Source organism: Colossoma macropomum, unplaced genomic scaffold, assembly GCF_904425465.1.
Source record: "Colossoma macropomum unplaced genomic scaffold, Colossoma_macropomum, whole genome shotgun sequence".
Classification (NCBI taxonomy): domain Eukaryota; kingdom Metazoa; phylum Chordata; class Actinopteri; order Characiformes; family Serrasalmidae; genus Colossoma; species Colossoma macropomum.
This window is the reverse complement of record NW_023494785.1, coordinates 4,671,559-4,684,750: the sequence shown is the minus strand read 5'-3', so window position 1 is coordinate 4,684,750 and position 13,192 is coordinate 4,671,559. Positions and strand designations below refer to the sequence as shown.

Below are 13,192 nucleotides of genomic sequence, written 5' to 3'. Positions count from 1 at the left end.
GAATTAAGGGGGGGTGATGCGGTCAAAATATAACGTCATATCTGAAGACATTGGCCCTTATTCATGAGTTGGGTGTGGTCAAATCTGGTCATAAAATGAGCGCAGACAAAATTTGACTGACAGTAGATTTAAACATGGAGTTTAACAACATAAACAAAAATTATCAGTATCATCTGTAGTACTAATAATAAGAGTAAAAACAGAAAATAACTGCTTATAAATACTTATAACTACTTATAAATACTTATAATTTGTGCACATGGCAGTCCAGTACAGAAGAGGATGTGCTTATTCTATATACGTTACATTTAAAGACATATTACACTGTGCTTTTGTTTAATTCTACTGACTCCACCCAAAAACTAAACGATACTTAGCACAGCTAGTGAAGAATCACCTCATACACTGCAATAATACAGTGTTTTAATGTGCTATTTTAGGAAAATAATCACTCTACATAATCACATCATTCTACCATCCTAAAAAAACTAAAAGAAATTTTGTTTATTTCACATTTTATTCTTGCTGGTCGATGTATTTTTAACACTGTAAAGTTTGGTCAGTAGGGGGAGCAGTGCACTCACCGCTCGACCTCAAACTCTGCCTATGAGCTCACAAGCCGCTTAGTGCTGTCGTTTTATTGGCTTCCTACTGAAACATCTGCATGAATTAGAGTCTTTTGCGCTCAAACCTCTGTTTGTTTCCACGTCTTAGAAAGTTTCAGGAATCAGACGCAGAGCAGTTCATGTCATTTAAGGTGGTAAAATCTGTAGTCATTTCTTTTTTACGCAGCTTTGATGAATAAGGGCCATTTTTTCTGTGTGCTATGATATTTAGTTTATGTGTAACAACACATTTTTAATTCAGCTTTTGCTAAATTAAGCAATTTAAGAAGGAACAAGGTCAAGCAGTTAGGAAGAAAAATAAACTTGACTAAATTAGATGCGCATAATCAGTTTTTCCTATGCAGTTTATGTGGTTTGCTGTACATTGGTGGGTGTTGTTGTTTACAGGCTCTCTAGAATGCAAAGTCTCTTTGTGATCCATACAGCTGTTCAGTGTTCTTGAGGAACTGACAATACCCAAAGCCTTAACATCTCTGTTTGAGTTTTTTTTTTTTTTGTTGTTTATTTAATTTATTTTTTTAACGTCATTTGAAAACACCAACTAGTTTTTACATTGTTTGAAAATTTCATGACAGATGGACCAAAAAAATGGATCCAAAATTACTTGGAACAAAATCTTGTTATGTTAACATACATTAACAGCTAAGAACGTTTGTCCTTCTACTATAAAGTTACTGTTTTGGAGATACAGTATACTCAGAAAAACCCATTGTGACATAATATGTTATTGTTATTATGATGGATTTTCATATCACCCAGCTGCATTCAGTCTTGATTATGATTAAACATTAAAAAGTGAACAGTTTGTACTCGTTATTGTTTATAGTCAGTTAAATGGCTCTGGACATGCACATCATTTAATATCAGTAGTTTAGGAATAAACACTGTAGTGATGGCTTTTCCTTCAACTGTGCTGTGTAAACACAGCGTGCTCTACATGTGTTACGTCATCCTGCACACAAACAAGACAAATCCCCCTGCAGTACCACATCAGTCCATTAGAGGGAGGCACACGCAGCGTGGATGCTGCAGGATGTTACTCAGTGTTACATCATTCCATTAGACCAGCCTGTCTGTGTACATCGCCGACTGTGTCCACTCACTGGGAGGGAGCGCTAAAGCTGTTAAACTCACATAGTGTGATTTGACTCTCTCTCTGTCTCTCTCTCTGTCTTTCTCTCTCTCTCTCTCTCTCTCTCCCCCCCCTCTCTGTCTTTCTCTCTCTGTTTCTCCCTCTCTATCTCTCTTTCTCTCCCTCTCTCTCTCTCCCTTTCTCTCTCTCCCTCCCTCCCTCCCTCTCTCTCTCTCTCTCCCTCTCTCCCTCCCTCCCTCCCTCTCTCCCCCCCTCCCTCCCTCCCCCCCCCCTCTCTCTCTCTCTCCCTCTATCCCTCTCTCCCCCTCTCTCTCTCTCCCTCTCTCCCTCTCTCCCTCTCTCCCCGACACAGTAATGGGAATTTTAATAGCAGGACTAACTGCATGAGAGAAGGAGAGAGAGATAGAGATTGACACAAAGGGTGAGACAGAGACAGAGACCGACAAATAGAGAGTGACAGCAGAGAGAGAAAGAGAGAGAGAGAGCGACAGAGAGACACCAACCAGTGCATACAGGACAGAATTAGACTGCTTTCCTTTGTTAAAAAACATTCAAAAAAAGAACTGTAATTTCTGGATTGAAGAAATTTGGAATTAAAGTCCCAGAAAACGCTGCAATTTAAGACGCTTCAGAGCCACTACAGAGACTTGAACCCTGAGAAGTTCCTCCATCAGTCAGCTGGATCTCAGGCTTATTAACCCTCTAACACAGGGGTCGGCAATGTGTGGCTCCGGGGCTGCATGCGGCTCTTTTACTGCCCTGTTGTGGCTCCACAGCAGAATTAGATTAGTAGGTAAAAATAAAATAATCCTCCTTTACAGTAAAATAAAGCTCTGCTGATCGTTCAACACAGTTTAACAATAAATGGTCTTAAACTCTGGAGTTAATGTAGAACTGCTAATTCACCCTTTAACCCTGAAGATCAGCACAGACTGCTGGTCACCATAGCAACACAGACAACAGTCTCGCCTAGCTAGTAGTGATAAAAAGGTAAAGAGAGAGATTTAAGGCGAACAGCGATAATTTGGAGACGAATGGACTTATTCACATTTATAATCACTCCAGCTGATTTCCTGAGACGTTTAATCTGCAACGAGAAACTGTTAAATACTAAAAAGTCGCGAGGCTGAAGTTTCTCGTTCGACATTCGAATTCTGCCCTTGCACCTAAAAAGGTGCAGCAGCTACATTCTGGCGCCTCAGGCACCATTTAAGGTGGAACAGGAAATTAAGCTGGTGAATGAGAAGCGACTTCAGACTGAGATACGATTTACAAGAAACTGTTCTACTTTTGGAAAAGTTTCCTGCCAGAGATGCGAGAAAAGTGGCTATAGCTGAGCTAAAGCTTAAAGCAGAACAAAGTAAGTCTGCATTAGTCTATACTAGCACATCAGCACACACTGAGACATATTTACAGCCAAGATGGTAAAACAGACATAAAATATTGAGGCTCCAAACGTGGTTTGGTTTTTGTTGAAAGGACAAAAATGGCATTTGGGTTGCCGACTCCTGGTCTAACAGCCAACAAATTAAGATCTAAATAACAGAGGCCTCACTCCAGCACTGCCTTGTCTAAACATTAATCACACAGAGGCTGTGTGGTCACTGTATGACAGGTGAGGTCAAGACAGAGATGCACTTTCTTCTTCTTCACTGTGAAAAATTCAGATCGACACAGATTTAAAAAGCTGATCCCAAATTTGAAAAAAAATTTGGAATCATTCTTGGAGATTGACCCACTGGATAACACCCCCCATACCCCCACCCTACTCACCCCCACGACACTGACCCCCACCTTCCAGGCCCCCCAACAGTACACTTAGACATAATATATAAAATATAATAGTGTACTAATTTGACTAAGTATAATGATTATAATGATAATAGTTTTAATAGTAATGTTGTTACTCTTGTTATTATTTGCTAGTTGTTCATGTTGTCATTGATATTGTCATAAAGCTTTGGCAATGCTGTACCTTACACAGCCATTGCCAGTAAAGCTATACTGAACATCAACTTGAGAGAAAGAGAAAGAAAGAGAGTGGCAGAGAGATGAAAGAGATGAAAGAAAGAAGGGTGTTAATGATGGAGAGAGGTACCCTGCAGTATTGTGTCTGTGCTCATCATGAACTGAAGGTGTTTTCAGATCTCTCTGCTGCTCTGCCGAGCGTGTAGGGAAACAGTTGATACGGTTAAAGATTTCTCTCTCCTCGTTTTCTGTTTGGGTTTCTGTTTTAGATTTGGGCCCACATGTTGTTGTTATTCTAAGAAAACATCCCCCTTTTTTTTATTTTTTACACCATCTGAAAACATTAGCTGCCCAAAATATGATGTGAACGTTCCATTTCAAGTGGGTTAAAAGAAACAATATAAAAATGAACAGATAATAAAATGTTTCTTCTTCTCCTGTAAAGTCGCAGGTTGAGAGATATGAGGTTTTCCACTGACTGTGTACAGCACATGTGTCAGGCTCCAGTCCTTGCAGGCCAAAACACTGCAAACTTCAACACGCTGCCTCACTAAACTCACCTGATTCAGCTCATCAGCTGATTAGCAAGGCCTTCATGAACTGAATTCAGAGCGGTAGATGAGGGTAAACGCTGATCTCGGCAGCACTTTGGCCTGGAAGGTCCCCGGTTTGACATGCCTGGTATACAGTGTGAAAGGTTAAGCCGTGTTGGTGTATTTCCGACGTTCACTCTCTCCCTTTTCTCCGTGTGTTCTTTATCAGGGAAGCAGCGGAACAGGCTGGAGCCGATGGACACCATCTTTGTGAAGCAGGTGAAGGAGGGAGGCCCCGCCCACGGAGCTGGACTCTGCACAGGTAAATCAGCACACCTGCGTCTCCGTGGAGACCAGACACAATGTTGCTGGACGGAAGTGAAGCAGACATGAGGATCGGCCTGGGAGCTGATTATGAGCTGCCAAACCCTGTAAACGTGAAATAAATGGCTGGAGAAAAGGTGACGTCCTCTGTTGCTCTCAGTAGTGATACAAGGTTTTAGGGAAAGGCATTTTAATCATCACTGCTATTCGAATACCATATGTTGGTTGTACTTTATTTGAGGGATTTAACACAGCAGCTAATGCAAAAGATGACTTATCTTGCTTATGCTTATGTTTTAGGCAGAGGAATACTGCAACTGCAGAGATGATGCATTTTAGTATGTGTAAAATTATTCACAAGGAAAATTGCACAGCCCAATAGTAGGGGTGGGCAATGTGACGATATATTTTGTTATCGTGATAAATTATGCCAAATAGGTTTTTCTAAGCATAACACTTGACAACTACATATTTCAGTGTAAAGTGAGCATAATTAGGCCTGTTTAACTGGATTTAGTGCAGCGCAGTTTGTAAAACACTGAATAAAAATCAATGCGGTTGTGACTTTATTATTTTTATTGTAGTATTTGCTATAAGTGGCACTATAGACTCAATTTCAATATTAGTTCCAACTTATTAAATCTCAGAAAAATGAAATATCCATGTTGTGTATCGTGAAAGTGTCTCATGCATATCATGACATAGTATTTTTTGCCATATCGTCCACCCCTACCCAATAGTTGGTTTATTGAAAAACGTCTAGAATTACTTTTAAGTTGATGTACCTTATGGATTTCTGACAGTCTTAGTTAACCCATTAGCCAGCTTTGATGGTTAGCTTAAATTCGCTAAGTTAGCTAGCTAACAGGCTTTGATACAACATACAAGCAAAAGATTGAGATATAATAAAGAGCTGCTATGCTTGTTATTGTGTAGCTAAAAAATAAAAAGAAAATAGGAAAAAGAACTTGGTAGGTATTTAGCTAAGATTAGCTAGCCAGCCAGCTAATCGCTTCCTCAAGTTGGAAGTAAAAATGAGAGAATATTAACCTCTTATTGACCAGGGTATATTTTGGTTTGTCCATCTGAATTTACATGACCAAATCGTAAGGCCAATTATTCAGCAACTGCATGAAATAAATGTAAATTTTTATTTATTTATTTATTCATTTTTTAAAGGTTACCCTCAAATTAACAGGACCTGTGTTTTATGATCATAAACATATTATTATATGCTTACAATTTACTGCTGAAAGCCAAAAATCTTAGACACTCTTTGTATTATTTTATAAAAATAGTTTTTACAGAGCAGATCACTGAAGAGACGCCATCTGTTTATAGTTTACAGCCCAGATTTGTGGAAAAATGGTCGACTTTCAGTACAAAAAAAATTGTGAGTTCAGCTTCTTTTATTATAAGGGTTTAAAATTACATCACCCATCTATTTGACTGGAAAGAAGACAGTTACAGCTCTCATACGACCCCCCACTTTTAGAATGTAGCTTATGAAATATGAAAGTTATGAAGAATATGACGAAGTGCGTTTTGGAACCACCGGTGGTCCCAAGGAGTTGAAAAAGGTTAAAAATCATGGCTATTCTGATTTGATCCAGTGTAGCTAAGACAGGCATATTATAATGTATTTCACAAACTTGATCAGTCCTTTTTTCTCTGTTCTGCTTACGCCACTGCATAGAGGAGACAGAATCAGACCTTAACCATAACCTGCAGCAGTGAGGAGCGTTTTCGGATGATATCAAGCAGCACATCCCTTTTGTATTCAATGGGAAGTGTCTGTTGCGTCAGACGCATCCACACGGTGTGAATGATGGGTCCGGTGTGTCGAAAAGTTGAGCGGAGCTGATCTAACAAGTAAACAGTGCTGCTAACTGGCATAGAGGGGGTGGTAAGCATTAGCTTAGCATGTTTACAGCTCTGCTCACCACAGAACAGATTCAGTTCAGGCTAATAGAAGACACACCGACACAGGTTTAGATGATAATGACTCAGATCTGAGGGGGTGAAGTGGAGCGGCTGGTGCTGGAGGGACAGGAATGTGAATTAAACTTGTTCTGTGGTGTTTGGAACTGTAGCCTCCTAGCTAGGCTAATGCTAGCCGGCTCTCCTTTATCATAGTTAGCAGCACTCCTGGTAACTTAGCTAGTAGGCTACAAATCCAAACACTGCCGCCACAGACAGACAGACGGACAGATAGACGGACAGACAGACAGACAGACATTTTATTGATCCCAAAGGAAATTAGCAGCCAGCACTAGTCACACAACACAGAACAGTAATAATAATAAAGGTGAAACAATATAAAAAGAATAATAAATACAACATCTACAGGCATATATACAAACAGAAATATACAAAAATCTGGAATAAGATCTATAACCTGAGATGAATAACAGCATATAATGACAATACTGAACAAATATGTGCATATATTGGTACTGAAATAAAGTGTCTAGGTGTGGAGTGTCCAGATAAAGTGTGTAGGTGTGGAGTGTCCAGTACAAGTTCTTTTTCAGCTAACTGGTGCTCTGTTTTTTGGGGGCCACAAACTCATGTCTAAGAGAGCAGAGTCAACTGAAGAGTGTTGAGAGTCACGAAGAGCCAAAATAGAACCTGTTCTATGGTGTTTTGAGCTGTAGCCTTCTGGGCTAAGCTGATGCTAGCTTAGTTATTAGGCTAGAAGTGCCAACCACCACAGTGTAGGCTCAGTTCCAGCAAAAGTAACACCTGTTCAGAGGATGAAAACTCATATCTGAGAGCACAAAGTTGAGTGACCTCTGTTGGAGTGACAGCCGAAATCGATTGTGTTCTGTAGTTTGTGTAGCTATTAGCCTGCTATCCCCCACTGAGCTGCTGTAGTGTGTATTTTTTCTTTTGTATTTCCTGGTCCTGATTTGAAAAAAAACATAATCGGTCTCACTGGTCCACTCCAGAGTAGAACGGCACAGTACGACAGTGGGAACCATTTGGCACGACAGTGGGAACCATTTGGCTCTACAGTGGAAAACAGGCCTAAATGTCTACCGTGTGAAATATGGAAACTTATCGGCGCTGAGTGTCTCCACTGTATTTGTGCAACGTTTTATCTGTGTACTGGCACGTAAAATGTGACACCTGTTTTTAAAGCGTTAAACCTATCTGCATTTGGTTCACATTGTCTGTCACAAATGTTGTCCCTAATCCTGTCTCAACCCGACCATAGCCCAACAAAATTCTGCCTGAATTTGACCGTAGTCCAACAAAATTCTGCCTGAATTTGACCGTAGTCCAACAAAATTCTGTCTGAATTCGACCGTAGTCCAACAAAATTCTGTCTGAATTTGACCGTAGTCCAACAAAATTCTGTCTGAATTTGACCGTAGTCCAACAAAATTCTGTCTGAATTCGACCGTAGTCCAACAAAATTTTGTCTGAATTCGACCGTAGTCCTACAAAATTCTGTCTGAATTCGACCGTAGTCCTACAAAATTCTGTCTGAATTCGACCGTAGTCCAACAAAATTCTGCCTGAATTCGACTGTAGTCCAGCAAAATTCTGCCTGAATTCGACCGTAGTCCAACAAAATTCTGCCTGAATTCGACTGTAGCCCAGCAAAATTCTGTATGTATGTAAAAATGTGCAGAGAGAGGCTTACCCACTTTGGCTAGATAAACGCTTCAACAAATTGGGTGCTCAAAAGATTACAACCTTTCTCGTGGTTAAAGCCTCAGACATATTGGTACCACTTTAAAATACGGCTACCCTTATAAATGGTTCATGAATGGTTTAAAAACAGTTTATTAATTAGGACCCTAAAAGCATTAATAAGCATTTTCAACACATAAATAAAAAGGGTAACAGTTAGCTGTTATTTGTCCAACAGTGAACCTGCATTAATTTATACTCAGATTATGATCTTTACTGATTTTACTTTGTCTTCATCATCGATTAGCATTAAACCTGCCAGCTTTATCACATATTCATATTCATCAGGTGCAACAACTCGCTTTTGCCCTTTTTATTAATGTGTTTTAAACTGTTCTTAAAGTCTATTTTATAGGCTTCATATAGTCTTATTTTAAAGTGATAACCCACATAAAAAAAAAACCTTGCTTAACCTACATATTGTTCTCTTCTGCCTCCTCTTCTCCTCAGGGGACCGGATAGTGAAAGTAAACGGAGAGAGCATAATTGGAAAGACGTATTCCCAAGTGATCGCCTTGATACAGAACAGGTAAAGGAGTGATTAGCCTTTATTTCTTTTCTTCTTACTTCGTTTTTCTTCTTTCTTTCTCTCCCTGTCTTCCTCTTTTTCTCCCCCTCCTTCCTTCATATAGTATTTCTGCCCCATTTTACTCAGTAATGATGGTGGCGACCAGTTTTTTTTGTTTGTTTATTTAAATCAGGGTGAATCACTCATATATTGTTATCAGTGTGAATAATCACAGCCCTGGAGTGAAGTGGTTGATGCAGGTTCTTAACCTTGAATCTTATCTCTGTTTCATTTCCCAAAACTTCTTTGCTAACAGGAAGCTGGACCGCTTAGGTCTTCCATGCAAAATTCCTAGTAAGCTCTTTTGGAGCTGGATTAATTTTAGCTGTGAAGGTTCTATAATAAGCCCTGGTCGATGTAAGTGCCTGTCAGAACTCACCCAAACTGCACTACCATGGACTGTACACTGAATAAAACACTACTTTCCTAATGCTAGCACCTGTTGAATTACCATAACAGCAGTGTCGAGCTACTGAGTGACAATGACAGCCATCATCATCTCATGGATAAACAGTATGAGAAATTAGTTGCTAATTATCAGCTATCATAAGTTTTAATTCTACCTTAAATTTATTTGTCCACCAGTGCCTTTGAGCAACATCCCAAAAGTGTTTAGTCTCAGTAAACGTCACGTAGCTTAAAGTAAAGTGTTCCCATGCTGGTCTTGTGGACCTCACTGCTACAACAAGAACAGAGAAGAACAGTAAAATAGGGAGAAAAACAAAAGCAGCAAATTATGAAAAATTGGAACATGAAATGTGTTTTTATGATGGTTTTGGTGATTTACCTGGTCATTTCATCTTTTAATTAATTTTTGGAAACTCCTGGTTTTTCACTTGCGCTATATGGACGAAAGTATTGGAACACCTACAGGAGCTTTTATGAATCCCATTCTAAATCCATAGACGTTTATATGGAGTTGGCATCTACAACAGCTTCCACTCTTCTGGGAAGCTTTCTACAAGATGTTGGAGAGAGTCTGTGGGAATTTTTTCCCATTCATCCAGAAGAACATTCTTAAGGTCAGACACTGATGTTGGACGAGAGGGTCTGGCTCACAATCTCTGTTCTAGTTCATCCTAAAGGTGTTGGATGGGGTTGAGGTCAGGGCTCTGTGAGGGCCAGTCAAGTTCTTTCACACCAAACTCACCCAGTCAGGCCTTTATGGAGCTGCTTTGTTCACTGGGGCTCAGTCATGCTGGAACAGGAAAGGTTCTTCCCCAAACTGTTCACACGAAGTTGGAAGCAGACAATTGGCCAAAATGTCTTGGTGCTGAAGCATTAAGATTTCCGTTTACTGGAACTAAGGGTTCTAGACCAACCCCTGAAAAACAACCCATTCGCCAAACCCAGACTCGTCCATCAGACTGACAGATAGAGAAGCGTGAGTGGTCAGTCTACAGAGTGCATTTCAACTGCTCCAGAGTCCAGTGGCGGCGCTTTACACCACTCCATCCAACGCCTGGCAATTTGCTTGGTGATCTAAGGCTTGTACGCAGCTGCTCATGTATTTTCCTCTGATTTTCTCCTTCCTTATGCAAGTCTGTTATTTTATATTTAACCTGCTCAGAAATATCTCCTGGAAAAGCAATAACTTGTACTTAATAGCCGAGTTGACTGGAAATGAAATAAATTACAGGTGGTCTCTGGCAGTCGGATTTCTTAAAGGTTACACGACACAACCTCCTCTGGTGAAGCTAGTCCTTAAACAGATAGTTATGTTCAGTATGTATTTATTAGGAGTTTGTGAATGTTTTAAATGATTTTTATGTTTATGATTTCAGTGACGCGTCTCTGGAGCTGTGTGTGATGCCAAAAGATGAAGACATTTTACAGCTGGTGAGTTTTTCTTTCTCAGTTTATTCAACTTCAGCTGCTTCATCTTTAATTTGCCTCGTGCTTTCACTGCAAGTGGTTTATCAACTCTGTAGCTTCACATGCACGGCCGTAGAACACCACTTCCTTTCGCTCTTCCCTCCTCCGTCTTTTGCTTTCTGTCTCTTCACTCTTTTTTTGCGTCCCTCTAGATCTCTAGGTCTTTTTTTCTTTCTTTGAATTGTCATGAGTACGTAGGAAACCCGAGTAATAATAGATGCATCTAGGATAAACAGTCACATGCAAAAAAGATAAACCTCCTCCGTAGGATAAAATATGTAATTATAAAATGCGCCATAACTTTTGCACATGCTACATTGTATATTTTAGTTTTTTTAGTATGTTAAATTCAGCAAATAAACAATAATTGTGCATTAAAATGTGCAGATGTGTGTTCTCTATGGAGGATGTGTAACTTATTTACACTTAGAAATTCAACCGAACGTGGTATTTGACCGGGGAACCCAAACTATTGCATACAACTGTATATATGAATCAATGTCCTGATATGGTATAAAAACAAGCATGTGTTTGTGTAAGCTACCTGCAGGTTGCCAGATCTGTCTGTTCCTGTCTTGAAACGCTGCAGTGATACAGCAAAGCGTGTCAGTGATTGTTGGTGTGATTTGCTCTGTAGTGCTGTGGGATCTGACTCACCCCTATATGTGCTAAATGCCAGACAGAGCTGCATGCCTAAGCTTCTGCTCACACAGAGAGCTCTAACAGGCCTGACGTATTGTTATCGATAAAAAATATGTGTGGTCGGTCATGTCCAATGTAAGAATGTGGTGTGCATTTTGGCTGCTGCTTTACATCGGGTGTTTGTTTTGTGTTATTTGTGGAATGTTTGTGATTTGCTTTGAACTTTTTTTAACCTGCTGGCCTGCAACTTTTTCCACGATCCACTGTGCATCGCAGTACTGGAATTTGACCGGGCCGTGAGCTGGGACACTAATGTCCCCTTTATCAAAGACTGACTGGGCTGAAAGATGGGTTATTATTCACCATAGTAGCAAAGTTTGACCTGGCTTTTCACCACGGTAGCTGTAGTTTGTTTGTGTTGTTTGTGGAGTTTGGGAACCAGACAGTGACTTTGAGTTCTGGCAGTGGAATTTGAGCAGGGCCACAAGCTGGGACACTTTTTACCATGGTAGTGGAGTTTGGTGTGGCTGCAGCCTGGACCTCTTTTCACTGTGGTAGCAAGAGTTTGACTGGGCCATGAGCTGGGTCACTTGTCACTGTGGTAGCGGAGTTTGACCGGTCATCAGACGGGTCGTCAGCCGGGTTGTCAGCCGGGTTACTTTCTTAGTATGGTAGCAAAGTTTGACTGGACGTCAGCCGGGTATTTTTCACTATGGCAATGAAGTTTGACTGGGACATCAGCCGGGTTACTTTTCACTATGGTAGGGAAGTTTGACTGGGCCATCAGCTGGGTTACTTTTCACTATGGTAGGGAAGTTCGACTGGGCCATCATCCAGGCTACTTTTCACTATGGTAGGGAGGTTTGACTGGACTGTCGGCCAGTTACTTTTCACTATGGCAATGAAGTTTGACTGGGACATCAGCCGGGTTACTTTTCACTATGGCAATGAAGTTTGACTGGGCCATCAGCCAGGTTACTTTTCACTATGGTAGGGAAGTTTGACTGGGCCATCAGCTGGGTTACTTTTCACTATGGTAGGGAAGTTCGACTGGGCCATCATCCAGGCTACTTTTCACTATGGTAGGGAGGTTTGACTGGACTGTCGGCCAGTTACTTTTCACTATGGCAATGAAGTTTGACTGGGCCATCAGCCAGGTTACTTTTCACTATGGTAGCAAAGTTTGACGGGCCGTCAGCTGAGTTACTTTTCATTGTGGCAACGGAGTTTGACCGGACCATCAGCCGGGTTACTTTTCACGATGCCAATGAAGTTTGACTGGCCATCAGCCAGGTTACCTTTCACTGTGATAGTGAAGTTTGATGGGCCGTCAGCTGGGTTACCTTTTACTATGGTAGTGAAGTTTGACTGGGTCACAAGCCAAGACACTTTTCACCAATGTAGTGAAGTTTGACTGGGCTACGATCTGGGCCACTTTTCACCATGGTAGCAGACCTTGACTGGTCCACAAGCCAGGCCACTTTTCTTCACAGTAGCAGAATTGAATGGGCTGCCAACTGGGACACTGGTAGCAGAGTTTGACTGGGTACTTTTTTTCACAATAGCAGCGCTTGACTGGGCCGCGAGCCAGAACTCTTTTCACTGCTGTGGCACAGTCTGGCTGGTGCCAAGCTGGGTCACTTTTCCCTGCGGTAGAAAGTTTGGCTAGGCTGTGCACTACAAGCAAGTACCAAGAAACAGTGAGATTGGCTAGATTTAACTTTACACACATTTGGATTAGACCAATTTTCCTGCTGTGAGGTTATTATGTGTATAAAAGTGAATGAAGGCAATGTCAATTACAGTTGTTCGCTGTCAAAAGTGCCCTAAGGCTGAACGTCATCTTGGCTAATAATAATTG

The 13,192-nt window shown here is 40.9% G+C and overlaps 1 protein-coding gene across 1 annotated transcript in view; it reads left to right on the top strand.

The window, feature by feature from the left end:
- Window positions 1-13,192, top strand: part of LOC118815495 (rho GTPase-activating protein 21-like) — a 103,253-nt gene that overhangs the window by 38,451 nt on the left and 51,610 nt on the right. The window contains exons 4-6 of the mRNA XM_036581650.1: window positions 4,450-4,542; window positions 8,697-8,775; window positions 10,599-10,653. Of these exons, the coding sequence (XP_036437543.1) occupies window positions 4,450-4,542; window positions 8,697-8,775; window positions 10,599-10,653 (227 nt within the window). The remainder of the gene's footprint in view (window positions 1-4,449; window positions 4,543-8,696; window positions 8,776-10,598; window positions 10,654-13,192) is intronic.